Source organism: Nilaparvata lugens, chromosome 5 (assembly GCF_014356525.2).
Source record: "Nilaparvata lugens isolate BPH chromosome 5, ASM1435652v1, whole genome shotgun sequence".
Classification (NCBI taxonomy): Eukaryota; Metazoa; Arthropoda; class Insecta; order Hemiptera; family Delphacidae; genus Nilaparvata; species Nilaparvata lugens.
Window position 1 is genome coordinate 17,597,916 of NC_052508.1, and position 27,846 is coordinate 17,625,761.

At 35.4% G+C, this 27,846-nt stretch overlaps 1 protein-coding gene across 1 annotated transcript in view; it reads right to left on the reverse strand.

Annotated features, from left to right (window-relative positions):
- The window catches only part of LOC111053779 (protein O-mannosyl-transferase TMTC2), a 147,631-nt gene that overhangs the window by 43,477 nt on the left and 76,308 nt on the right, over nt 1-27,846 (reverse strand). The window contains 4 exon segments of the mRNA XM_039427788.1: nt 373-458; nt 16,929-17,043; nt 20,485-20,679; nt 20,682-21,273. Coding sequence (XP_039283722.1) covers nt 373-458; nt 16,929-17,043; nt 20,485-20,679; nt 20,682-21,273 — 988 coding nt within the window.

The window sequence follows — 27,846 nt, forward strand, 5'->3', positions numbered from 1 at the left end:
TTATAGTTTCAGTTGAGTATTTTGTTAGTTCTGGTTGACATTTTATTCTTTTCTGAATCCAATAGATGGTAGTCACCAATTTTGACATTTAATATATGAAATTCTTTTTCCTCTGACAGAATATTTTAAGCAATTCAATAAGATGTAATAAGAATAGATCATCATGCTTAGGCTAAAAACCTGAATTGATTTAAATTATAAATTGAAACCCGACAAATAATTATAACAAATTATTAGGAATTTGATATGAAGCAGACACCAAGTAAAAACTTATCCATTCATCCATTATGATTACATGATCGTGTTATATTGTGAAAATGTGTCAAAAGATTGCAATCAATGTTTTTGAATTGGATTGAATATTGTACTCACATGCCAGTGAAGGTCTGAATTTTATCGCCATTTGGTAGCTGACTATGGCTTCGTTATATTGGCCTTTGCCCTGCTGAAGGATTCCTCTGTAACAAAATATTCAAATTGATAATCACGTTTTATGAAAACACTTAGTCGATTGTGAAACATTCTTGTTTCTAAAAATACATGGGGTAACAATATCATCATTTCATCATATTAAATTCATGTAATTGAATAATTAATTTATTATCATCATTGAACAAAATTCAAATATAAATATTAAAGCCCGTTTGCACAAAAGCCGGTTGAATTTTAATTGTGAAATTAATCACGATTAAAATTTGACCGGATTTTCTGCAACCGGTACTGAAGGCAAAATCCAAAGTTAAAGTTGAACTTAGATAAATTTATCTACCTTCACTTCGTGTAGCTCATGATTTATACGAATCATGGAAGTAGATAGTACAATCTAAACAAAGAAATTTATTCCAATTAGAAAACGTGAATGAAGTTATTCTATTGAACCCAATCCATTACAATCGGAATACACGAGAAGTAAGGCTCGAAAACCCCACTATCACCAGTTCTACTCACGTCAACTTGCAATCATCAGATGTCAAAATAATTCCACTTTCCATCCATAAAGCGAGGTGCGAAAACTGGTGGTGAGATGAAATTGATTGGCACCCAAGTTCCCGACAAGTCGAGCTAATTGTTATTGTTTCAGTTTGGGCCTTTGTTAGTCCAGGCGCTGGCCTCGAGTTTGCAGATCTACTATCGACGATGGTGCGAGATCGAATATCAACTATCGACTGTTGACCATCAACTATCGACTATCGAATATCAACAATCGACGGTTGACCATCAACTATCGACTATCGAATATCAACTATCGACTGTTGACCATCAACTATCGACTATCGATTATATTGACGACTATCGATGCATGGTTTTTGTTTGGTGTTCAGCTATAGATCTTCAGTTGAGAGATGTATTCGGCATCAATTTATTAAAAGGCACAAAGCATTGAAAGTTGAAAGACGTAATGTTAATCTTTAGATATCAAGTATCGACGATGGTTCAAGATCGACTATCGATACTATCATTTATCGACTATTGATACAAAATATAACTTTGGAGATCGACTACTGGGGATGGTGTGAGAGGAAACAATAATATAGAAGTTAGAGGAGAATGGAAGTTTGTTGGGAGAACTAGGCCTAACTTGAAGTTTGCAAACTGAGGCGAGAAAACGCCTGGAAGCTGCCTGTATCGCTTGCTAGTGAGGCTCACTCAAAACTGTCAGCTTAATTTGAAAAGGAAGCATTCAAGGATTGCTGACTGAATCTCACTGTAACAGACAGGTTCTCTCACTTTAATCCGTTGAATTTGCGCCACAGTTTACTGAACACGACGAATTGCCCCCTTTATTTGTTGCCGAGCCCATTGTCTTTCGGATGATTAGTCTATTAGACCTTTTAGCGAAATCAATATGTAGAGCAGCGATAAGCTTCCCTCTGGGAGGAACTCGGTTGAATATAACGTCAAGTTACTCCCCTCTCTCTTGCTCGCTCCAACATCCACAGCAAATCGCTTCCGCTATTTCCTCTTCTCCGTTGTTTGCATCCAGATCCGACTCTATTAACATTCATTAGTTTCAATCCACTGTGTCAAGTTTGAATAGATTATTTGGTTGAATTCTTTCGATTAAGAAGATAAGCGTTGGCTAATCTTTATGAGTAAATGGAGGATATAAGAATTGATCAAATTATGCACAATGTAAAGTTACAATTCTCTTCTTAATATAAAGTTGCACCTTTGATTATGGATACGTTAACTTAAACTAAATGGATACGTTAACTTAACGATTTCCAGTGAAAGTGAAACTAGGAACTTGAAATTGAGTCGTGAAATCTCTCACTGTTTTTTTCTACGAATGAAGTTCAGATCTATAAATCTTATGAAATGCGTTATCGCTATTCAAAGATTGGAGTATTTCAATATGGATTAACGGTGGGGTAAGTAGTTTATATATCTCACTGAGTAGTAAGATAACAATTCAATATGGCTTGAAAGTAGCGTTTAATGAAGTAGTAGATCCCAACTGCTTATTCTGTTCCATTTTTATTCTTTATTCGTCTTCTCTTGCTTACTGCTTGAATCTTTAAAAGAATATTTTAGTCCAATATTAATCAATCAATTCATCATTTATTTATCGATGGAGACAACAGGTAGAAACCTATTCAGACTAATTTATCATACTACTTTTGGTTATTAATTTTTCTCTCATTTATGTAACGAACAGCGTCAATACATGGAGCTTATGAACAGCGGCTTCAGAGCGGCTTCTACACTTCACACTAATATAATTAGATGCACTTCCTGATTCACCAACAATGTATCCTCTATAATGAGACTATCCACGGAAGATCAATGGACGATCCAAGCTACTGGTTCGATTACGCTACATAATAATCCAATCATGTTGCATAATACCACACTGTTCAATATGCTGCTTTAAACACCACCACTCTGGTTATGTTGCTATAGATCTTCCAAGCTTTGCTCACTGCAGCAGTCTAACTCAATTATGATTGGATACTGTTGATATTTACTCAATTATGATTGGATAATGTTGCTGCCATACATTCAAGTTAGCTTGCATCAATCTAGCTGCTCGCAGTGTAGTGGTATCCAATGTGAATATCACAAGATGAGGGAATTGGTTTTCCTTGAATAGCATCTAAGTTAATATAATTAATGATATCCGTATTTGAAACGGTAAGAATAGAGTATGGATTACCATAGATAACGGTTTGTAGTGCAATATCATGCTTTCCTCATATAAACTAATTTACTATATTAGGTAGAGTGACATGCTCACAAGCAAATCTATCTCAAGAATTAACTGTATTATCTACTATTCTGACCTCTCAAAACTGATGAATACATCCATATTAAGATCAGAGAGGAAATGAAAAAAATACACACACACACATTGTATATTCTAATAAAATATTCTTGAACAAGTATTCTTTCTGCTGAGACACCTGTATTGGAAATTGTGTGGAAATTATGGAAAACTGTAGGCTACTGTTTAGTTCTAGAAATGATTGGAGAGTAAGATTGAAGAGAACTGTGCTAATGCATCCACCAGAATATATAATGGATCAGTGATTTCGCTTTGTACGAGCAATTCCAGATGTAAAATTGGAATAAAATTTTTGAATATGTAAAGAGATTATGCCGACAAATACAAAAGAGATTCAGAATGAGGGAACAGACTGGAAATTGATGACATATCAATGTGGAAGAGCTGCATGCTTAGGCCTTAACATGAAAATATGTTATAGAAATCAAATAATGAATTTCTCTCGAGAACCTATTGCATGGCATGATATTGCACAATAATATGCATCATATATTTGATGCATGTTTTACAAAATATTTCAAAGACGAATCTATCAGAAGCTCACAGAATATGAACAAAAAGAAAAATCTATTTCCATAGTCAATACTCACTTTGGATACATCGAACGTACTGCAGAATTCGAAAATAAGAATTTAATAGTTAAAAATGAATGCAATATATGAGATTCCTGGAAGAATATCGCTCTCAAACAGACTTCCAAATCAAATGATTGGACAGATATTTAGAACGAACAAAATTAGTTTTCACACTGACTGTCTTCACAAAGAGACTGGGTCAACATGCAGTAGTTTGAATATTTGAAACAAAATTGAGTTTCATCAAAACAAAATGAAGTTTATGATGGACATCGATAATTATTCTATGAATAATTCAGATGTAGCTGGTGGAGGAGAGAGATGAATGGAGTATGTTGGAGGTGCAGACGAGTGTGAGGAAAATAATAAAATACAAACCAGCAATAGAAAGACTTTCCAGTCTCCATTCGTTAACGTCCTGCTATGTCACATGTCACCGGAGTCTAATAAAGGAATTTCATTCGCCCGTTCTCATCTCAATATACGTCAGCTGCTCCTCGATATTAGCGTTCCCCTCGCCAACTTCCACCCTAGCCTTTCATCCCTTGACAAACTGTGCCTACAACCCCTGACATACTATACAGAATCCGTCCTGAAAAACGTTCATTCATCTCGCTAGCGTTGCGTTTTTCAGGCCCCTTCACACCAGCGGCACCAGACAACGAAAATTGATGATGTCCGTGTGTGATACCTTCCATTCGTGCCCATTGTTCAGAATTTTTAATCTCAACTCCCGTTTGAGTAGGCTACAGAAGGGGAATACTGGTGCCCAATTATCAATGCCCATTCACATGTATATCCTCGATTAATGCTGGTGAAAAAATGAAATGATTAAAATACTCGAGTGGCATGTATAGGCTACAGTTCACATGGCATTTTGTAACGCTAGCGTTACAAAGTAATTTCTCGGGAGAGATGACTCATAGTTGTCCGAATGAATGCTTCCGGATTTTTGATTTAGGTTCCCAGATAGACTATTACAATAATTGTATAACACTGATTATCAGTTTCCCTTAGAGCCAGATACACACACATCGATTTCTGTTCGTACGATATTTTGTCGTCCTTATAAATTCTATTTGATTGAACAGATGATGTTTGTCAAGCTACGTTTAATCTGATAGAATTCTTAAGGACAGCAGAATATTGTATGAACAAATATCGATTTGTAAGATATAATGTAATGTTGTATGTGCGACTCTTTGGATTTTCTCCTGTTTCAAAATTTGAACGCACAGATTAAAAACAAATATATCGGATTGCTTTCTCAAGTACTGTAACTGAAAATTAGAGATTGTTCAATACTAATAGGATTGTTTATCCCATTCTAAAAATGTAAACTGTGGATCAATAACTTATTATGTCGTATATGCGACTTTTCAGACTTTCTTCTGTTTCGGAATTTGAACGCATTTGAGGAAGAAGCTATCCAATATAGATTACAATAGATAGTTTATGGTATTGATGGTCTGTTCATTGTAAAATGGAGAATGGTCTATACAAATGGTGTAACATATTTATTTGGATAGATAAATAAAAATCCCTAGCTGAAATATTTATAGGTCTAAGTGAAGTAATTGGCTAATATCGCCAAAGAGATAAGTAAAGATTAGATAATATCAGACGTCCTGGCTAAACTGTACAACAGCCTAAGAGGAATGGAAATAAAATTTGCTAATAATAATATTATATAGAATTTGAAATTGAGGTTAGGCATGAACATTTAGTGATCGGCGACCTAACAATCGACCGAGCCATACAACGTAGAATCTGACCAACACCTTGGCAGAAATTTATTGTGGCAAAACAGTATGCAATTTGAGGAACTAAAGGTCTCACGTGGCTAATTATTGTGATGTATGAAACAAATAATAGCCTATAAAAAATTACTTAGCATGTAAAAATCATATTTAAAACCCCAACAAAAATAATTAAATGTATTAAGGAAGTAGGAGGTTACTGGCGCATGAATACTGTAATAATTTGCATGCACCAATCAAATAGCGGCAATTGATAGGTGGCAATAGTGAGCCGATTCAAAATATTTGTATATATTTCTACAAATAAATAGAATTTATAAAAAATTTTTGTATAGTCTATGTTTTGGATATGGCCCGAAGGCAAAGAAATTATCAAATATAAACATAAGTAATAATTTAATATTTTAGTACGGTCAATTTGAGCATTGAATGGCGGAGGACTAGAATATTCAAATTTTTATGCAAATTTGGAAATCGGAAATGAGAATTGTAAAATTAAGAAACGAGAACCACACTCGCTGCCAACTGCCACCATGAGAGGTCACTAAAAATTATAGAGCGTAATACCTTGCTCTATCTTGTAAAATTTAAAGTTAAATTGAATTACTAATTTCTTATAAGACTTTGTGATGCTCTTATAAAGCAAAAGTCATTTTTTTTAAATAATTTGTAACCCCTTGGAAGAGACGACTCCGGCTACAATAATCCAGGACCACCAGGAGTTGGATCGACATCAGCAGCTCATAAAAAAATTCCGACACGTGAGTGAAAAATATTGAAATAGTGATAGGGCGCCCTCAGTGCTTCGAAATTACATAAGAATCAAAGCTAGCTCGTCGAAAGGGTTTCTTATAAATTAAGAATTTGGTAAAAAATACTTGCGCAAGTAAAGTAGTATTAAGGTATTTTATTAGAAAGTAACGAATCAATCCACATATCAGAAGATCTATCAATCAAAGAAGTATAAAATCTAGGCTGTTAATACAATATTCATATGATCATTAATTTCTGAAATATAATTTGTGATAATTTAATGTAGCTCTGATTCACTAGATGAATTGCTCTCTTTATTCCTTCAGGTGCCGAACCTCGCACCCTGAGATAAAATATATATTATTACAAAGAAATCTATTAGATACTATAGAATTTAATATATATATTTGGAATACTATTTTGTCAGTTTATCATGCTGACCTAAAAATCTATTCAATTGAACAGATGATGTTTGTCAAGCTACGTTTAATCTGATAGAATTCTTAAGGACAGCAGAATATTGTATGAACAAAAATCGATTTGTGTGTGTGCAAGACTTTATACATTGCTTTATCGACAGCAATGATACATTCTAGACTTAATATTGTTTTTATATTTTTTTTAAATCTCAAAAGTATATGTATCTCCACAGCTTGATCTAATAGTGACAAAAACTATTTTATGGTTGAATTGGATTTTCAAATACGACCTCAAAATAGAATTTCAACTTGTAATTTTGAACGGTGTGATGTTGTGTACTACTCAACTCAATTTTATGATTTTTTTGTGCTCTTATCAATTGTATCCATTGGGATCAATGAACTCAATATTTATGGATAGTGGAGTTCGATTGTGAAGGTAATGGAGAGATGAAAATACTGGGAATTTGACAAAAATATCACTTATCTATTGAAAAAAAAACGTGTTCCGACTCCAATGTTGTCATCATCAGAACCCAGAAATTAGAAAAAACTGATGATGAACCCATTGGTGTCTAAACATGTTTGTTATTTTCATTAAATAATTGGAATTTTTTTTAATAAGTGTTTTTATTATGGATGAATATCACAATATCTAACCAGCAACAGTATCTGAAGTGAAATGAAGTAATTAAAGTATATTCCAATAATGTCTCATACTGTGAGAGTCTGAAAATTGGACTGGGAAGTGTATCGAAGACTTAATCTGACAGTGAATTGCAATAAAACCACAGTAATTAATGAATTAACATCAATAAATTTATGAACCACTCGAGTAGATAGTCTACACGAAGAAGATTTGAATATGAGGTTGAATTGAATTGGTAACCCAGAAATATTAGATTCAGAGCCCAGAAATGTAAACTGTAGATTAGTAAGATATAATGTAATGTTGTATGTGCGACTCTTTGGATTTTCTCCTGTTTCAAAATTTGATCGCACAGATTAAAAACAAATATATCGGATTGCTTTCTCAAGTACTGTAACTGAAAATTAGAGATTGTTCAATACTAATAGGATTGTTTATCCCATTCTAAAAATGTAAACTGTGGATCAATAACTTATTATGTCGTATATGCGACTTTTCAGACTTTCTTCTGTTTCGGAATTTGAACGCATTTGAGGAAGAAGCTATCCAAATAGTATATTACAATAGATAGTCTATGGTAATTGATGGTCTGTTCATTGAAGAATGGAGAATGGTCTATACAAATGGTCGTAAGGCCCATTGACGGCTTAAATTATATATATTCAGGCGGTGGGACCTTCCCGCAAGGGACTCCCCACCAACAAAAGCCATACGAATTAACTTTTACTATACAAATGGGGAATCAGAAGATAATTCGTATTCAAGTACACTGTAAATTAGTCGGATGATAATTCTACGCTCATAACGTTTCCAATCTCCAATTCTATGAAAGCTTCAATCAGATTCCATGGAGTCTGAAATTAGTAGGATGACTGGTAATTAGCAGGAACTAACGTTTCCCCTTTTACTATTCTGACTATAGCTATATTATAGCGGTGATGATTCAAAAATTCAAATTCTATATTGCAGTTGCATCATTGAAGAAGAAGGACCATTAGAAATTGAAGATTAATCCGCAATTACTGTTATGGAAACTGCTGGCTTTTGTTTGTAAAGGATGGAGACTCTCATGAAAAACAGGAAAACAATCGTGAAATTGGAATGAGACGATTCGCTATTTTTCTCTGTTTTCCCGGTCCGGTGCTTACTGCTTACAGAAAACGTTCAGAGCAAGAATGTAATGCGATATTCCTCAACAAGCAGCCATTCTTCGTTGCAAAATCTCAGCATCATTCCACAAAAATGGCTCAATTTTCCAACGTGCAGTTGAAAAACAAACAAAACTCTAACTAGATAGAGATGGAAGAACTGCTTCGAGCTACACTTTTCCGTTTTCCTTGTTACAATTCCTCAGCGGATGAAATTCTATCTTCTTTGTTTCATGAAAAATTAAAACGACTGAATATTTCCATGCATCTGAGATAGCGATGTTTTTGTAATTGAAAAGTTCGTTCTCCCATGAAAATGTCACAGGAAATATAACTTCAGGGATTTTTGAAGGTGTAATGTGGTGAAAAACTTGATTGGATAACATTTTGCCAGTAAATACAAAAGTTAACGTATTCCATATCTCCTATAATAATATACACTTCTTCGAGTTAGAATATTGAACCCAGTATTTTTCTCTTGGGATATTGAGAAGTTGAGTTACACTTGAAGAGTTCTATTTGAAGAATGGTATTGTTTTTGAGATATAAAAGAAACAAAATCACTGGGAACTTTTAAATCTTGAAAGAGCTTGAGAAATCCAGGATTTTCCCTATTCTTCTTGAATGTCAATTGATGATCCAAATAAGAAAATAATCACCCTTGTTGTCAAGGGTTACATGGAATGCAACAACATTACTAGAAACTTCTAAATTTCGAAAGAGCTTGTGAAATTTAAGATTTTTGTATTCTTCTTAAATTTCAAGTAGAACTACAATAAGGAAAGCTTATTGAACTAATACTACTCATAAGTAGAACTACAACCTTGGTTACAAATTTTCTCTTGTATTTCCTCCACCCTCTACTCCATCAGTAGATCCAAAATCAAATACACCTTTAAAACTTTCTAATATTTGTAGAAGATATTGTATGATTCTCACAAAACTTCCTTATTCGAAAAATATAACCTATTCTTCACAGGAACGTTCTCTTTTACAAATTCTCATCTTACAGATTTGCTGCAGATCTCACAGATCAATTCCAATAACTGGTAACAATAAGGAAAAGTGATACATTTTCCCTGAAGATGGATTATTCATACATTTGTTCATTGTTCTGCTTCAGCAACTCCTCGATCGAAGAGTATCGATTCCTCCAATATGACAAAAGAACAGTATCATGCAAAGGCTTGATATTGCCTTCAAGGAATTATTCCTTCGTATGTAACGTTTCCTGGTATTGAAGTATGGTGATGTTATCGAATATGGGAAATGGGTTTATGAGATGGGAATAGTATAGCATTTCACGACATCATTCTACGTCTCTCTTATTACGGAAATTGATGACTTTTCCAAGTAACGAAGGGCTATTGAGTAATGTCTGATGTTTGAAGTTTGAAGAATGACTGACACGGATATCAGGGAAGTATCGATACAAGAAAAATGTAATAGGAAAGTTTGAGAGGAGAGTGAGAAGGCTTGGTTGCATGGTGGGTGCTTGAGTGTGAGCCAAAGGCACGTACTCAACAGCTGTCTTCAACAATTTCAATAAAACTCTCCTCCTTCTCCTCCCCCTCCTCCTACTCCTCCTCCTCGTCCTCTTTCGCCATACTTTCTCAATTCTTCTTCTCACTTTCACTTCCCCTTTTCACACTCTCTCCCTTCCATTTCCTCATTCTCACACACCCTGTTTCTTCTGCTCTCTCGCAAGATATCAATTTTCCCGCGTTAACGGTCAAACTGCTATAGCTTTCAACTCTTCCCCAAGTACATTACTGTGTCAAACACAATATGGCCGCCCTGCCCGGCGTCCAAGTGTGGGAGCAAAACTGACGTTAATCAAATATCTTCTCTCGGAAAAACCGCTCATTGTTAAGACATCGATTTGCGTTGCGGGTGGAAAATGGAGTGCAGATTGGAGAGGGTTTTCAGCTTGGAAACGATACAATTTTAAGGGTTGAGATTTCTTTAACGAAGGTTGGCATTGGAATTCTCAACTCCAATTAATCTCAGTTTCTAGAGTTATGTTTCAAATATATTGAGTAGTTTATATTTTTCATATGAAGTAACTATATATTAGGGATTGGGATTGAACTGAACATTCAATAACTTTTCAGTAGCTACAGAGTGATTTCCAGTATCAAATAGTATCATCTTTAGCCAATAAATACAACCAGTGATATAGCCTAGCTATATAAACTAGAATTTAATTAATAGTTTAATTTCCTACATGCATATGAACTTGAAAATTACACTTATAGTATAACTATAAGCTAGTTGATTCCAACTCGAAAATGACCTATGGTCGAAAGTAGTCGTTGTGATATTTTAAATAATAAAGGGTACTTCAAGTTTTAATATTGTTTTATTCACTTATAGTATGCATCCTATACAATTATTATACTTCTTCTCCTATTATATTGCATTTATAAAGGGATATTATACCCTCACAGCATCTTATTCAAATACGATGAACCAGAAAGGCATTTAAAACTATCACATATAAAGGACTTGAGAACGTAAATGAAGATTTGCATTGAAGTTAACAAAGTTAGAATTCTCTAATATGGGTCTACTGTTGCAACATAAAGATAAGTGCAAATGGGGTATGCTGCATAGAATGGAAGGAGGAAATTACCTAATATATTATAACAAACTATGGTGTACCATGGTAGAGAGTATGAAAGTGAGTAATGGAAGGTGAGGTGGACTAGAAGAGGGAATAATGGGAGAGAAAAAAGACAAGCAAAATTTCTAAGCGAGTCCACTTCTAACAAAAGTAGATTAGAGAAAAATGTCGTTTCACTCAATAGTTTAAGCAGAGATTTTGAGCCTCATACGTCGATATGAAAGAAAACGTTACTGAAAGTCCATTTTTTATATCCAATTTAATTTTTCTACCAATCTTGAAGTCTGAGAGAGTTAAATCTATAGTAGTTGGTTCTGTAATACAAAAGTTGTTTGGAAGAGGAACGTACAATTATCTACATGGGCATATCAAGAATTATACATCGAAGTTAAGTTGATAAGAGTTCACTAATAGTTGCCTGAGTAGAGGCATCTTCTACTATCTACGTGGGCATTTCAATAATTATACAGAAGCTAACTGAGCAACAGTTAGTTATACAACTGTCAGTTCCACATAGTTGGTTCTACAGTAGTTAGGTCTACGGTGGTTATTTCTACAGTAGTCAGGTCCACAGTAGTTAGTTCTACGGTGGTTATTTCTACAGAAGTTAGGTCTACAGCAGTAAGTTTTGCGGTGGTTAGTTCTCCAATACAGTAGTTGCATGGAAATGGCATCTCCAACTATCTACCTAGACATATCAAGAATTATACATAGAAGTTAACTTGGCAAGAGTTCACTAATAGTTGCATGAAGAGAGGCATTTCGCATCCATCTACGTGGGCATATCAAGAATTATACGTAGAAGTTAACAGGGCAAGAGTTGGCTAATAGTTGCTTGGTGTCCAAAATTGAATCGGGAAGTTGTTGAGTTTGAGAGAGAATCTGTGTTTCGGCGAACAGTCGTCAGTGTCTTGTCCGTGTCGTGAACCGCATTCGCACAACGGAGTGAGTAGTTCTCGGAACAACCAGCCGCAGTGCCACTATATACCTCCACCTCAGTGGCGCGTCAAAACCGCACAGCCGCGATCTTCAACAATTCAACCGAGAGTAACGCCAGCGCCACTGGCATTCAAAGTTGTTACTCTTGCCGCCGTTCTTGTTATTTCTGTCGGTGGAAAATGTTTAATTCAGAACGGCTCCGGCGTACCTCAATGATTTATAGCCGCTGCCCTAATACGTTTCCCTTGACATTTCGCGGCTTCATTTACGATTCACAGAATTATTCAGAATTCCAGTCGCGTATTCGGGCTGTGAATCACGGCGCTCTTTTTCCCCTACCATCCTCCCCTCCTCTCACTCGCACTCTCTGTATTAATTTTCTAGATTCGTTAGTGCGCCGATCTTATTCATTATGAATTAAAACAACAAAGCATGCACATTCGGCGCTGCTGCAGATTGCATTTCAAACCGTTTAATTCAATTGAGTTTTCAACAGCAGTTCCTTTGTCATTCAAATTTTCTCGAGGGAAACTAACGGTGATTGTTACACGTTGCGCTCGTGACAACATATATTGTTTGACTACGTAGGTAGCACTGTGAAAAACAAAGTAGTGTCGCTGAATTTCGAATCTAATTTCCGTGGGTTGTCCATGAGTTACAAAACAACATTTTCATTGCATTCTGAAAGCCACAGTATTAATTTTACATTGAAACAATACGCATTCATTACACTGGCGTTCAATACACTGAATCCATGAAATTTTGGCATTGATGTTTGATACAATTCCGTTAAAAGTTATTTCTCACTTTGCTATTTTGCGTGAATCGAAGCTGGTCCAAATTAATTTAATTCATTTCGATTATGTTCGTTAAGTTTTATCAATTCAATTTTGTTCTGGTTTGATTCAGTTACAGCCTTGCAGAGAATCTGAGTTCTAGGCTATTTCAATCAATTGATTGGATTCATAATACTCCTGTCGTTCTACAGTCTCTACCACATCAATAACTCATTCCGGTTCAAATGGTTCAGTCTAAAATCCCACTTTAAATCAATCATTTAGACCTGCCAATCCTACTCTGCTCTACCATACACCATTTTCGTTTGCTCTATCTTGCAATCTTGCACATTTTGTATGCATTCGTAATTTAATATTGTTCATCATAAACGTTATTCCGTTATTTGTTGCTTTTCAAGAATTTTTAATTCCCTCACAAAGTTTAGTCAGGAATCTCATTCAACGGTTGTACTTACAACCAACCATTTTTACTAATTTGTATGTATTGAACCATCCTTTCAATACCCATTCCTCTATTAATTGTTCTTCCCATATTCCTAGATCCTCATTACACAAATCAACATACGATATTATAGGTACTGGCGAAGAACAGGGTAAGTCCTTTTTTGTTCATTCTCGTGCATCAGAAAACTTGATCCAATTTGATTATTCCAAGTCCCCTAAAATTTTATACAGCTCGCTTTTGGATTATTTATAATTCTACCAGAACATTCGTGAGGACATTTTTCTTCTCAATAAATAACGAAAAAACAATTCTTTGACTAACCAATCAATTCTCAAACCGGATTCATGAAGACAATCTATCCTAACTCATTTTCCCTCTGATTCTAGTTGGATTAACAAGTTTTGAAGTCCACTGAATATATTGGAATTACTTCAAACTTTACTCACGAATTGACTTCACCAACTCCACTGAATATATAGAGTTGAAATGGTTGAATAATATAGAGCATTAAATAGACTGCTTTCCTTGTGATAACACTCCACTCATATCCAGAATCATAGACTCCAAAACATTGTTATTCGCCAACAGTAGGTTCTGAATAATCGATTTGTCGTATAGCTACAAAGTCTCAACAAGAACCAATCAAGTTATTTGCGAATGTGGTTGATGTCTGGCTGGAAAGGGTCGACTGCGATGTGATGGCGGTTGGCTTCTTACTGATGCTGTTTCTCGTCAGCTAAGCCGTTCCTGAATTCCCAGGCCGACTGTCGGTCTGATTAACGGCTGTTTTGAAGCTGTTCAGGACTTTCAGAAAAGGCAACGACCTCTGCACTGAAAACTATGGACCTGCTTAATTTACCATGGAGAGATCGACGGCCTTGAGCGGGGAGAGAGGGGGGGTTCAAAAGCTCATTAATACCCCCTCGATTTCCTCGATGTGTTCCCCGCTCCAACCCCTTTCTCACCGCCGTTTCTTTTCATCGTGAACACAACTTGTAATGGAACGATAATGGCGGTGGTGGGGAAGTTTTGCTCTATTTATTATCTCGCCGTGAAAAACGAGCGGCGGCTGCCAGAATTGGCCTCTCGACAAACTACCCTTTAAAAATCCGTTTCATATGACAGCTAAGATTTCTTCCGCCATCAATTTATTACACTCGATGAATCTGGGCAGCTACTCGAGAAAATGGGCTTCACAAAAATTTTTAGAGATAAAAATCGCAGGACAATCATATAAGTACAGTCGATAACTATTACTGTAATTGGATAAAGAGATAAAAATTTAATCCAAATATAACTGAAAATACCTAACATAAATTGTCAACAAACAATGAATTTGTATAGTTATGACGTTCTATCTTTTACTACTTTTACTCGATCTGAATTCAATACGAATCGATAACATGAGAAGCTGAAGTTAATTTAAATCTGTTCTCTGAAATTAGTGAATAAGAATAAAGATTATTCCTCAATTCAAGTAATTCTAGCTCATATTGATATTTCACTTGATATCAATCTTTTACAATGATCGAAAATCGCCTTAAATTAATAGAAAATTATATTCATTGGGTATGTTTTGGCAAAAAGCTGTAAGCCTCTATATGTTGTAATTGGCATTTCAATTGATGTGAAAAAACAATAGTTCTAATAACTGATCACCATTTCCAGTTACATACAATCATCACTTGTTTATATTCAATGTGATGACATGTAATTATTGAAATGCATGAATTAGAATCTAGGCCAACTGGGCTTGTTTTTGCAAGTTCGAAATTACTCCGTTCGAATCTTTATTAAATTTATAAATTAATTCATTTTCAATCCACCCATGCATTGAATCCAGTATACACATCTATGATAATCACCTGGAATAATGATAATACATTGAATCCAGTATCCAAAATTATGATGGTCACCTCGAAAAATGATAGTACTGTATTGTTAAATTTTACCCGGTATTCATTTATACGGAATCGCAATGGAATTTCAATAAAGTGGGTATAAGTATGTAAATTCTATCAAAATATTCCATTTCACTTTATTTGGAATTGTAATGTCTGTATTACCTGCATATTTATTCCTAGATCGAATCATACATATAGATTGGAACAACCACTGCAATATCGTTTAGCTACTTCTGAATGAAACAGGAATGAGGTTCAATGAATGGGATACGAGGAATACTGAGCAACTTTCGGAACTGTTGGAACATAAGGATGCAGAGAATGCAAGTGGAACAGTTGGAATATAGTTTCTGCTGATTGTGATCTGAGCAAATGGGGTATGTGATTGCTAACCGCAAACGGTGTCTTCGAGTCTATCGTGGAGTGCATCCTCAAACTACTCTCCCTCTTCAACATCCTCCTCCTTCTCCTACCCCTCGAACTCTTCCTCCTTCTCCGCCTCCTCCTACTCCTCCACCTCCACCTGCTTCACTCCTCCTCTTTCCACTACCATCCTCTCCTTTAGCGTTCTTGTTTGAGAACAACGCTTGGGGTTGCAACGCCCTGGCTGCAACTTAACTCCCTAACGATCGCAATTTAACGATAACCACCGACGGCATAGTCAAGTTTCATCCCCACTCTTGAAAGGGTTGATTGTGTCTAGGTTTGGGCAAAGTGTGAATTCCTCCTTGTGATTTTGAACCTTGTTGACTATACTTGCGATCAAAAACTAATTTCTTTCGAGATATTCTCGCTCTACACGACATGGATCATTGAGAAACTGTCAAACTTTTGAATTGAAACATTTGAAGTTCTAATCAATATTGAAAACAATGTATCAGAGGAATAAGAGTTTGCACCTTATTTCGGATCAATTTTCTTCCCAATCCAATGTTTTGATAGTCTATAAAGCGTTCGATTTCGCTTGGTTTAGGCACAAGATTCTGAATTTGACATTCCGGAATTGACAAAATAAATCTCTTGTCATGTATCTTCTCAAAATAGAGATTATCATTTTTTTTTTTGGAGAGCATCTTGTTTCACAAAATACATTGCTTCAAGAGGGTAGGCCTATCATAGAGAACAGAGTTTGGTTAGGTATGTTTCAAATGTTAGTTGATTGGGGATCAACAGTAATGTATAAGAGGGAAAGCATGTAAATTATCAATACGTTGAACTAAGAATATTTTTTGATCAATCTACGTAATTATTCGATGCACCGATGTACTTAATGAGCCAATAGTTTATGATAGGTAAGTAGAGTTAGTCAAAAACTACATTTACAAAATCTACAACAGAGATGAGAATATCAACAATCAAGTCTGGAATAGGAGTAACATCAAAGCTGAATATCTAACTTTGGCAATGAGGTAACATTAGTCAATATGACACTTCTCAAGTAAACATAATTGGCTTACACTAGAGTAGATTCGATCCACCTGATTGCAGAATAATTTGGAAATTTAATTCTAAACTGGAATGCATAATTCCATGTACCAATATCAATCTGAATAGAATAGAAGTGAGTTCCCCATTCCATTTACTTAGTTGATATTATTAATAATGAAACGGGAAAAAGTGTACTTACAGGTTGTAGTGGACGTCTGCCATGTTGGGTCGAAACTCGAGAGCTTTTCTGAATGCATATTCGGCTTCCTCCATTCTTCCTTGAGAACTTAGCACCGAACCAAGATTCCCCCACGCTGAAATAAAAAGACAATTCAAAATTATTCCATAACAATAGATATCTAATCAGAGATTCTCAATTTCCTATTTTTGAGCTTCCAATGAACTGAGCCAAAATATTTCAATTTGCTATTGATATCATATTGAGTCAAAGTTAGTGGACAGAAGTCTGTCTACGAACGTTGGTATTGATTCACAATGTCAATAGTCTTTGCTGTGAATAAAGGAAAAGAGAACAATTTTGAAAATCCTGCCTAACTCTCCATTTTCAATTAATGAATTATTATTTAATTCAGTCATTTTCAATGACTCGTTATCTTAAACTGCATACAGACTTAAGCGCAACGAACACACGCATTTCGCTTTTATATCTGTATTTACTATATCTTAGCTGATCAGTATAGCAAAAGCTATAATCATAGACAATGAGATACAGAGATACAGATCACAGATAAGCATAGCATCAGCAGATGAAGAGTGAAATACACGTGTTCATGGCGCTTCAGTCTGTACGCTACTTTATATATCATCCTATTCTATTATATCTCTTCAAATTTAGAGATTGCTAGAAGTATTTTCCAATCGAATTTACCATGGAATCCATTTATATGCAATTGATTACCCCTGCTGTACTGAGAAGTGAATTATTATAATTAATTTTCGCTTTACATACATCAAGTATTGTCCTACTGTCAATTATATAGATGAATAATCTAAAAAAACCTGAAAATCATTTCATAATGATAATTGAGATTGATTTGAATAAAATAATTCTCAATGATCCGCCTCTTGCATCGATTCACGACCTCTGTCTCTTGATGGACCATCAATCCACTGATCCATTAATGCTGATTGAATTTATAAAAACAAGTATGCCCTCACATGTGTTGTGTTTTCAATGTCCAGAGAATCTCCTCCACATTTGAATAGTTCCCATTCAATCAAGTGATTGCATTGGTTGTGGAGAACAGAGTACTGCATCATTCGTACAATGCAATGCTGTTCGGTTCCAGTCAATACCATTTCCAGTCTTCTGGCCACAATTTCAGCTTGGACTATACTTGACGAATTGATTGGAAAGCTGATGAATTTTCTCTTGGAGTGTAAAATTATCAAACAAGATCAAACTGACGTGATGAAATGATCAAACTCGAAACAAAAAGTCGAGAATTCAACCTTTTAGCGCTACATCAAACATTCTTAAAGATAAAGTTGAACCTCCGTATTTGTTCCAAACTTTAAACTTTCAGGGAATTCATCTATAAGAATTATTATTGTCATTTCAAGTATTTGTGTTTTGTGTATCATTGAATACAAAATACAACTGCAAACATTGAATTAGAAAGAATGTTGAATACAACCTTTAATTTTATTTTCGTGCAGTACTGTTCATCATTATCAGCAAGTTTCCACTAATCATTCTCATCTGTAGTCTATAATTACAGTGTTATTAATTTTGAAACATGATAATACAATGTGCCGAAATTTATTTTATTTTTTTTCAAAATTATAACTTCTCCAAGATAATTTTCATTAGAGTGCTGGATTAACTTTGTGATTCTCACGGTATTGGAGTAGTTTCATGATGTGATTCAGCACATTACATAATTAAATTCTAATATTTTCTCCATTGTTGTCCAATGTTTTCCTCGAGTACTTAGAATTGTTGCAGACAAACGTCCATTCTATTGCTGAGTCTTCTACTTCACTTGAGGGAATTTTCCTGTATTCTGTCTTTGTTATTTGTATTCCTTCCTCATTCTATTGAGGGAAATTTATGGCGTCCCCACCACATGCTTTTTGTATTGGTAAATTTTTATGTGCTTTATTACTGAACCTGATACCTAACTTTTGAGCCTGATTCGGTCGTCTTGGAGACCTGAACAAGAGAGCGCCTTTAGATTCTGTAGAGAACAGAATTTATTATTCTGAGCTAAATCATTTATTTGCCTGATTGAATCAGGTCTTATTCAGACAGTTTTTCGTTCTCTCTTGGAGACTAACATTATATAATTATTGGGAATCATAATAATTATATCCCAGCAGTTTTGTAATCGCTTATATTTTCTTTAACTTATTAAAGCATAGTTTATTTGATTTCATTCTGAGCGGTTCACTGCTGCAGTATATACTTATTTTGGGCTATATGGATTAGTAACAGTCGAAAACCCATTTAAGGGTGAGTAATGAATATTCCATAGTATTGTTGTATTTTTTTCTTGTATGTATCATTTAACAACCCCTCATTCCACAGTTTCTCGTTTTCTTTAATTGTTTGATGAATTAATAAATAATTATTTTCTAATACCGATTTTTTAAAAGGATTTTATATTCTATCATCATGATTTTATCGTAATCGATTTTATATTGTTCATCATTCTTTTAACTAGCTATTTCTTTCCATAATCCCATTTATTATAGATTTGAAATTTCACAATGAAAACCTTAAATATTTCAATATTTAATTTACATTTCATTTTTAATGTAAACTGTATGTATGTATGTATTGTATTCATCAGATGATTTCATGAGAAATCATTCATTGAATACAATATTAAGATGTTATTTATTCTAGCATTACTAAGTAGTTTTGACTTGTGTTGTAGGGTTTTTTTAGTTTGTGTATTCTCGAATTCGAGGATTGAGCTGTAAATATGCCTTGCTTTCGAACGAGGGCTGACGAATTCGCCGACCGAGATGGCCGGTGATATCGGACATCTGACCTTGCCGTGCGAGGCCGAAAGACGATCTTCGATCTGACGCCACCAGCCCGATGCCCGGAGGTCATTACCCTTCAACCTCATCCGTCACCCTTTGGACACCGGACTCGATGACGACAGATCTTAGATAAGTAGTTGATACCCTCACTACAATATCAGATGTGCCCCCGTAAATTTGTTCTCTTAAATACATGGGTATTTGGTCACTTAAATACAAATTTATTATTTGATTCTTCATGTAAAAATGTGTTTTGTAATATTTTCGATATTATTATTATAAGAGCAGTAAGTCAACCTCAATCTATGTTCTTATTTCCAAGACCCTCAAACCACTAGAATTAAGATCGCATTATTTACCAGATTTAAATCGACGGACCTCAGGGCCTAGCACAGTTTCAACAACTAAGCCTGAGACAAAATCATTTGTCACCAGGAGAGCGGCTAAATAATATTTTAAATGATTTTAGATTTATTTTCATTTGAGGAATCAAATCAAATGACTGCGATATCATGCTAATCTCTATCTTTGGTAATATTCATAATACATGCTGTAATATTCATAAAATGTTCAAGTCTCCATTCATTTCATAATAGGAGATGATCGTACCTCATAGATAATACGAGATAAGAATAATATTGGAAAGGACAAAAGTATATACATGAAGTCAATGCGAGCTCCATGTAATCTAGAAACACTGTACGGCTTGAAAAGTTTGATAATTGGTATATTTTACTCACATTTTGGAGGATTTATCGGTATTCCCGAACGATAGAGACTCTCCTCGTCAGTCCAATCCCGATTCCTGTGATGGGTCCTCGCACCCAGCACCACCAACGTCATCACAAAGCACAGCCTGATCAATTTGAAGTCAGCTCTTTTGAGGAGCAAATGGTAACCAAGTCCCACCAGAAAACAGAAGCCAACACTGGGAATATATTTGTGGCGGGGAGGAAGGGGATGATTAGAAATGCAAGACACATTAGTAGAGATTGGTTGTAGGTGAGGTGTAGGGGTGGGGGGCTTTGAGGGTGTTTGTTGTAGTAGTCACATTCGCATGATGGTGATTGAGGGGGGGAGTTGTTGTTATTTGAGAGACGACAGAGTGAGGAGTGGAACGGTTGGATGATATGTTCACAATCGGAACAAATTTGGGGTTTTAACTTGGCAGTCTTATAAGTTTCATTAATTTTTGATTTAGGTTTTAACCCTATTCTGAGACATGTGTAGAGTGACGTATAAACAATGGCAGTGAGGAGATTTCTAGGGTCGAAGAGTGAGGTGACACGAGGTATCGCCTCCATTGACCAATCATAGCTCAGCCATCGCGGCCAGAGCAGGAGTTTGAAGTTGAAGGCAGGCAGGTAGAGGAAGGTGAGGGAGCGAGCCAGCCAGGAAGAGGTCCTCGCCGTGGGGTTGTCGCAGGAGGCGAAGGATGGTGGTCGCATTCCCATCACGTGTAGGCGGAGACTGACCAGGACCAGCACCGCTGCACCCAGACTCATCAAGCTCACTGATCGGCGAGATAACTGCAACAGAGGAAGAAAACGATGCTATCAATGACTGGAAGAACTTTATCAACCAATTCTCAGATATTGTAATAATTGTTTGCCCAACTAATTCCAGTCTTGTGAAAGTGGAGAATTATATGTGGAGAATTACTTAATAATAATAAAGAATTGCCCCTATTGAAATGGGCAATTTCAATTGCTTCACTACACAAATTTTTCGTTTCCACAGAACACCTATTATAAGAGTATTTGAGAGAGAAAGAGTAAGTTTAAGCTTGTGTTCACATAATTCACATGCTGTTTATATTATATTGGAAGACTTTCGCAGATTTGATGTCAGTAATTTTAAACGTTCCAATGCAATTTGTGTTGGATCGAATTTTAATATGAGGATGAATTTATTGGTAATAGAAGATCAGAAAATATTTTCAAAAATATTGGGAATCGTAGAGATTCCATTTTTGTTTTATGTAAAGCACAAGAATAATATATCCTATTTCAAGGATGGCTCAGTTATTTTATTCAGAGGAATAATAAGATGTTGATATTGTCAATACCACTTTAACACGCGAGTAGTCGCGCCCGCGGCAAATTGCCGCACAATTATTGTAACTTTTGTATGTAGCTTTGGAAATTTTCGTTTTCCAAGGTTGGCAGGTCATGTAATCCTCGCTGTGACTGTCCTCTAGACAATCTTGAACAGTTTGAGTCCTTGAACAGTTTGAGGATGACAGAATGAACGTTGACTAATCCCAATATATAAGTATTATCTTCCTATTTTATTCTCCATCTTCTGATTTAAACTTTCATTATCTTTTTATTCTATCTAGATGTCGAGAAATGAGTCAAATAAAGAAGGTATATTCATTCCATTCTTGAGTAGATTATTTTATCCCATAAAAATGATAAATTCTAACAATAAATTTGCAGTATATAGTTTTAGAATCTACTCCATGTATTATGTTATCATATACTATTAAATAGTATATAATAACATAAAACACGTTGAGAAAATACCAGTTACAGTACCAGGTTTCATGGCAACACCTGCCACAGCTGTACTAATATTAATTTGCTTGTTATTGTTGAAGGAACAGGAAAATTTTAGGTTATTTGTTGGGGCTATTTCCTGTTCCTTCAACAATAGCAAACATATTAATACAGTATCAGTACAGCTGATGATGTGGCAGGTGTTGCCATGAAACCTGGTACTGTAACTTGAATTAACTTTCGAATAAATTAGAGTGGTATTGACAATATCAACGTCTTATTCTTTCAATCATGGAGAAATACCGCAACATATTATACCATACTATCAAAGTATTCAGAGGAATAAGTGATTTCTAGTTGGAATGGAATTCTTTCCTTTTCAAATTAAATACATGACTATCACATATCCTATGCAAATTGTGAATACAATTCAGCCAAATACTATTGCAGAAATATGGATTTTCATCCTCGCCTGACATGCTTGTTGAACTGCAATCCACAATTTATCAAAGTGTATTGTATCTGGTCCATGTTATTCAACCGTTTCTTATCATTTTTGAATGTTTCATTCTTATCTTCTGGCAGAAAAGATGTTGGCTTACGTCTGTCCCTACTGACAGTCAGGTTTCTATTAAGATTATATTTACTGACATAAATTTGAAATTTATTTATCTCACGTGAAGGTATTTGATGTCAATAATAATCATAATCATCAATATCATTTTGGGGATGATGCAAAATTGTAAAAAACAATAATAAAATGATGATGTCTTGTCTTCTAATGGATGTATACAATAATGCTGATGAAATGCTAACCCTTAAAAATATTAGACACAATAATGGATCACCTAGGTTTGGAATGTTTTCCAATTTTGGACATAAGTCTGTTCTGCAACTTCAAAGATTATAATTCTACAATATAGAATAGATAAAGAAGAATGGATGAATAGATGATGATGATGATGATGATGGAGATCATGACAGAAGACTTTTGGATTGGGAATGAAATAGTACAACTAAAGAGAGTCCTTGACTTGTGTCAACCCTCCGTCCCTCTTTTCTATCAAGGCCAGAGTAAGAGAGAATAAAAAATGGAACCAAGCTACATTAGCCGGCAATAAATCGTGGCGGACATTTTGTTATCAGCACAATGGATCACACAGTGACCAGTGACAGAGCCGTGAAAGAGTCGCGATGCAAGATCGACGTTCCAACATAAATCTTTCCCCGGCGAGAACGCAGAGCGAGTGTGCGTGACTAGCGCTCGTACGGTGGCGATATTATAGCAGAACGCATACATCAAAACCCAATTTATCTTCAAAGGGTTGCGAAAGGTTGGGGTGGTTGAACAAAACGGCCAACGGTAACTGACACTTATAGCGGCACAAAACTTCGATGCCCCCTGCGTGGCAAAGGATAGGCAACACGCAGTACAGTTGTGTACGATGAAGTGCCTACTCACCTCCCTCTTTCAGTTTCTGCAATAAGTTCCACTTGAATCAGTCAGCTCAGTACGAATTGAAACCATCCATGATATGTGAGGGAAATACTGCCAACCTGAAGTTCACTCACTCTAAACAGTGACTGTCAGCAGTGGTTGTACGAAAAGTATTGATGTTTAATACAGATAACTCTGACATTCCAAAGTGAACCTCACTATAAACGGCGGCCAGCCTAGCGTCAACAGGTTGCCTTCAATCGATACAAAACCTGTGGAGTCGTTGTCTGTCACACTCACACTGACACACACACGCAATCATAACAACCCCCCCTTCCTCCTAACATCATCAGACGGCAAACTGCCAGGCGACATTTCCCCTCACTTCCCCTACAATAATTATTGCTTCAACACCCACCCGATCGAAATTGCTTGGACGTTTGCAGTTTTTGTGGCATTTGAGAGTATTTTGAGTGAGGGGAGAGGAATAGGGTGTTTGGGGGTTGATGTAATTCAGTTATATTCTAATTTGATGTTTCGGTCGAAATATTGAAAAAGTTAGTGATTTATTTGTTGAGGGCTCAAGGCTTTTCTTTAAAACGGATGGTTGAGGATATTTTTAAAATCGGTTTGGTTTCAAAAATTACCTTCAAAAAGTCACATTAAGTATCGAGTAGTATGCATTCTCTATATTTGATTACTTTTCTTAATCTCATCCCATTCATGGAATCCTATCATTTGATCTTATTTTTCTCTCGATTCATTACTTACATTCTTGAGTTACTCATTCAATATAGAATGAACGATATTTTATGGGATCATATTGAAAGTCAACTATGCAATCATCCACCATATTATTATCTGATGAATGGAAGTAGCAGATCAAGGTTTCTATAGACCTCGTAGCAGACCAATCATACTTCTTTTAAGCATAAATATGACTTCCGAACATTTTTTATGTGAAAAATGCGAAATGTCGATATACTAGAACTAGATCCTATACGTTTCAATCTCGTAGGATTTTTCTAGTAATGATTCCAAACATCTAAGACGACATATATTCTTTGTTATTACAAGTTCTTGTAATCCAGAACATTACTTGGAATTCAAAGTTCATATCCAGTCTCACTTCGAATTCTTGTTATCAAGAAAATTTATTATTCTCTACTCCGAATTATTGTAATCTAGAAAATGTTTCATTCGTTACTTCCAATTCAATGTTGATATAAATGTTGGAACCTAGTAGTACCTCTTATCATAACATTGAAGCATCTCATAGTTGTTTGATACTTTGTCAGTAGCATCTGTCATCTTTCAATTTCCTACAGCATGTTATATAATCAGTTGAAGCTGTTGCGACAAAGTTGACTTGAAATATTATTTGATATCAAGAAGTTGCGGCTTGACAAGTTTCGAGTGCAGAGATGCTTGCACACTACAAGCTGTCTGTCACTCGACACTTGAGTAGTCAAGAGGAGGAATGAGGAGGAAAGAGGTGAGACGTATAGAGAGAAGGAGTGAAGGAGGGAAGATGAGAGAGGATTGAGGAGGAGAGAGGAGGTGACAGGATGAGAGAAGAAGAGATAGGAGAGAGGAGGGACAGGAGGAGAAAGGAGGAGCTAGGATGAGTGAGGAGTGAAGAGTAGGGAGGAGGAGAGAGGAGTAGAGAGCAGGGTAGAGAAGGGAGGCAGCTGCTGCTTTCGGTTGACAAGAAGTCGCAAAAGTTTGTTTTAACATTTCCACCCAAATGAATTGAGCTGGTCGCTCTCACACTCAAAACCCATTGGCAATGTCAGACGGATTATTTGTATCCAGGAGTGCTAGCAATTGATTGGGTCTTATCAATTATATTACTAATGTATTATGGAGTGACTTGATAATGGCTTTGAAGTTGAAACATGTTGTGAAAAATAGGAAATAACAGTTGATTTGGTTAAAAAGGGTAATTTTATTGATTGTTCAATATATGGAATATGAAGTAATAATGTACGGTACAAGAAGTAAGTATCAATTACTGACTGCTAATTGAATAAAAAATGCATATTCATGTTTACTAAATGACGAGATCTTGTTCAATAATTCTTTCTATGATATTTATTCTTGATGAGGGCGATGTCCACATTACCTCTAGGCTTGTGCATGGGTAATTAGAATGAAAATAGGTAGGATGATGGCGAGAATATTGAAAAGTATTGGATTTCGGATTCAGATTAGAGATTATGATACTCAGTCATCATGAGTACTTTTTCAATATCTATCATGATGAATAATATAAGAACGATTTCCACATGTAGAATGAAAATTATCAATAATAATTGGATGTCAGAAAAATTCTTCAAATCACAGGGACTGGAACAAGGATATTCAAGAACAAAAGATTCCAGCTTCTATACTACCCAAACGGAGACTTTTTCTGAAAGTCCAACGTTTTTATTCGTTCGGTAGATTTTTCCAGCGATGATGTGATTTGTTCCTATGTCATACTACTCGTAAATCTTGTGTTAGGTTCGATGAAGTTGTTTGTAAACAACATTTGTAGTTACAGAAACTGTGAGATGAATACAAACGACAAATATCTAATGCGAAGTCTGATACTGAAGATCTTATAAATCCTGTAGAAGACAGAAATGAAAAACAAATTTGAATGTGAATTACTGAGACACAAATTTGCAATAATATGATTATAAGTGTATTTAATGTCTAGTCATTGAATACTTAAAAAGTTATCCAAGTACAGGACATCTAATAGTTGAAATAACTTATTATCGAAATAAGTTACAAACACTTTGAAGAAGCTGTGAAACCGTTATTCAAAATCTATTCTCTTAGATAGAAATCTATCGTTATCTATTCTCTTTAATTTATCATCAATTTGTGGCGGAGCCTCGTGTACAGTAAATAATCTGAACAGTGAATGCTAGATAGCATATGTCAAATCAATTAGAGAAGAGATCACATTCGTCATGGAACAAAGTGGGACACAACACGACTAGGAGACACACGTGCTAACAATGCACGCTTCTTATTACATGTTGAAAATGAGCACGCTTTGTCATGTGCTCAATTAGTTCATTCTGCTCTCTCTCAACTCCCCTCACCCACTCACCACTACAGCCACCCTCATCAACCCTCACCCACCCTTTTATTCCAACCCCCCTTTGCCCACCAACCACCAAAATCACCCCCAACAACCATCAAACCCCGTGACGTGTAGAATGGACAGTTGGCGATAGCAAGAGATGCTCATCTCATCATATTTGCAAGCCCAAGGGGTGAATCTGGGAAGGGTTGATGCAGTTAGGCACGGATTGCACAGTGGATGGTGATAAATAGCCAACGGCAATGTGAAAATGTATTGCTAAAAACAAAGAAGCTAAGAGGGTGATCGAATAATGTTTTTTATTATTCAAATCAGGTGAAGCTTGACGTTTAAAAAGAGAGAAGATTCGCTGAAGCTTGAACAAAATCGAGGGTTGAAAATGTATTGGAAAGTAATAGGATTCGAGAGAAGAAACATCAATATAATGAGGATGTTATTGATGTTCAATGTATAATAATTGAAGGGGAATTTCCTCATATAAATTTAATAAGAACTTCAATTTTGTTTTCCTCCCCTGAAAGTATCCAATTATGAATGCTTCAATCTGGAAACAAATAGTTATTTCATAATATTTTATATCTCAGGATTTTTTCCCAAAAATATAACAAGAAATGTTCAATAATTGAGGAATCTGATAAACGTGTTGGTTATAGGCTACATATTCATCCATTTCGATTGTAAACAAGACTAGTTGAAAGTGAAAAGTATTAATATTTGAATACTAGATTGGTAACTGATGGAATTAAATAGAGAATTCATTTATTCAAATGCTAATTAATATATAATTATTATTTAACGAAAATCCTAAATGCTTTACAGCATTTATTGAGGATTTTCGTGGAATAATAATTAGATTGGTAACTATTTGAACTATGGCTTTACGGAAAAATTTAAAGGATATCTTGAACACAAAAAGTCACAAACGCAGAAGTACTGCAGCGCATGAGAAAGGGAGCAGAGTTGATAAACACCATTTCATAATGCCGGAAACTCCAATACCTCGGACATATAATGAGGAACACAGAAAGGTACGGGCTACTCCAAGAGATCCTTCAAGGCAAGA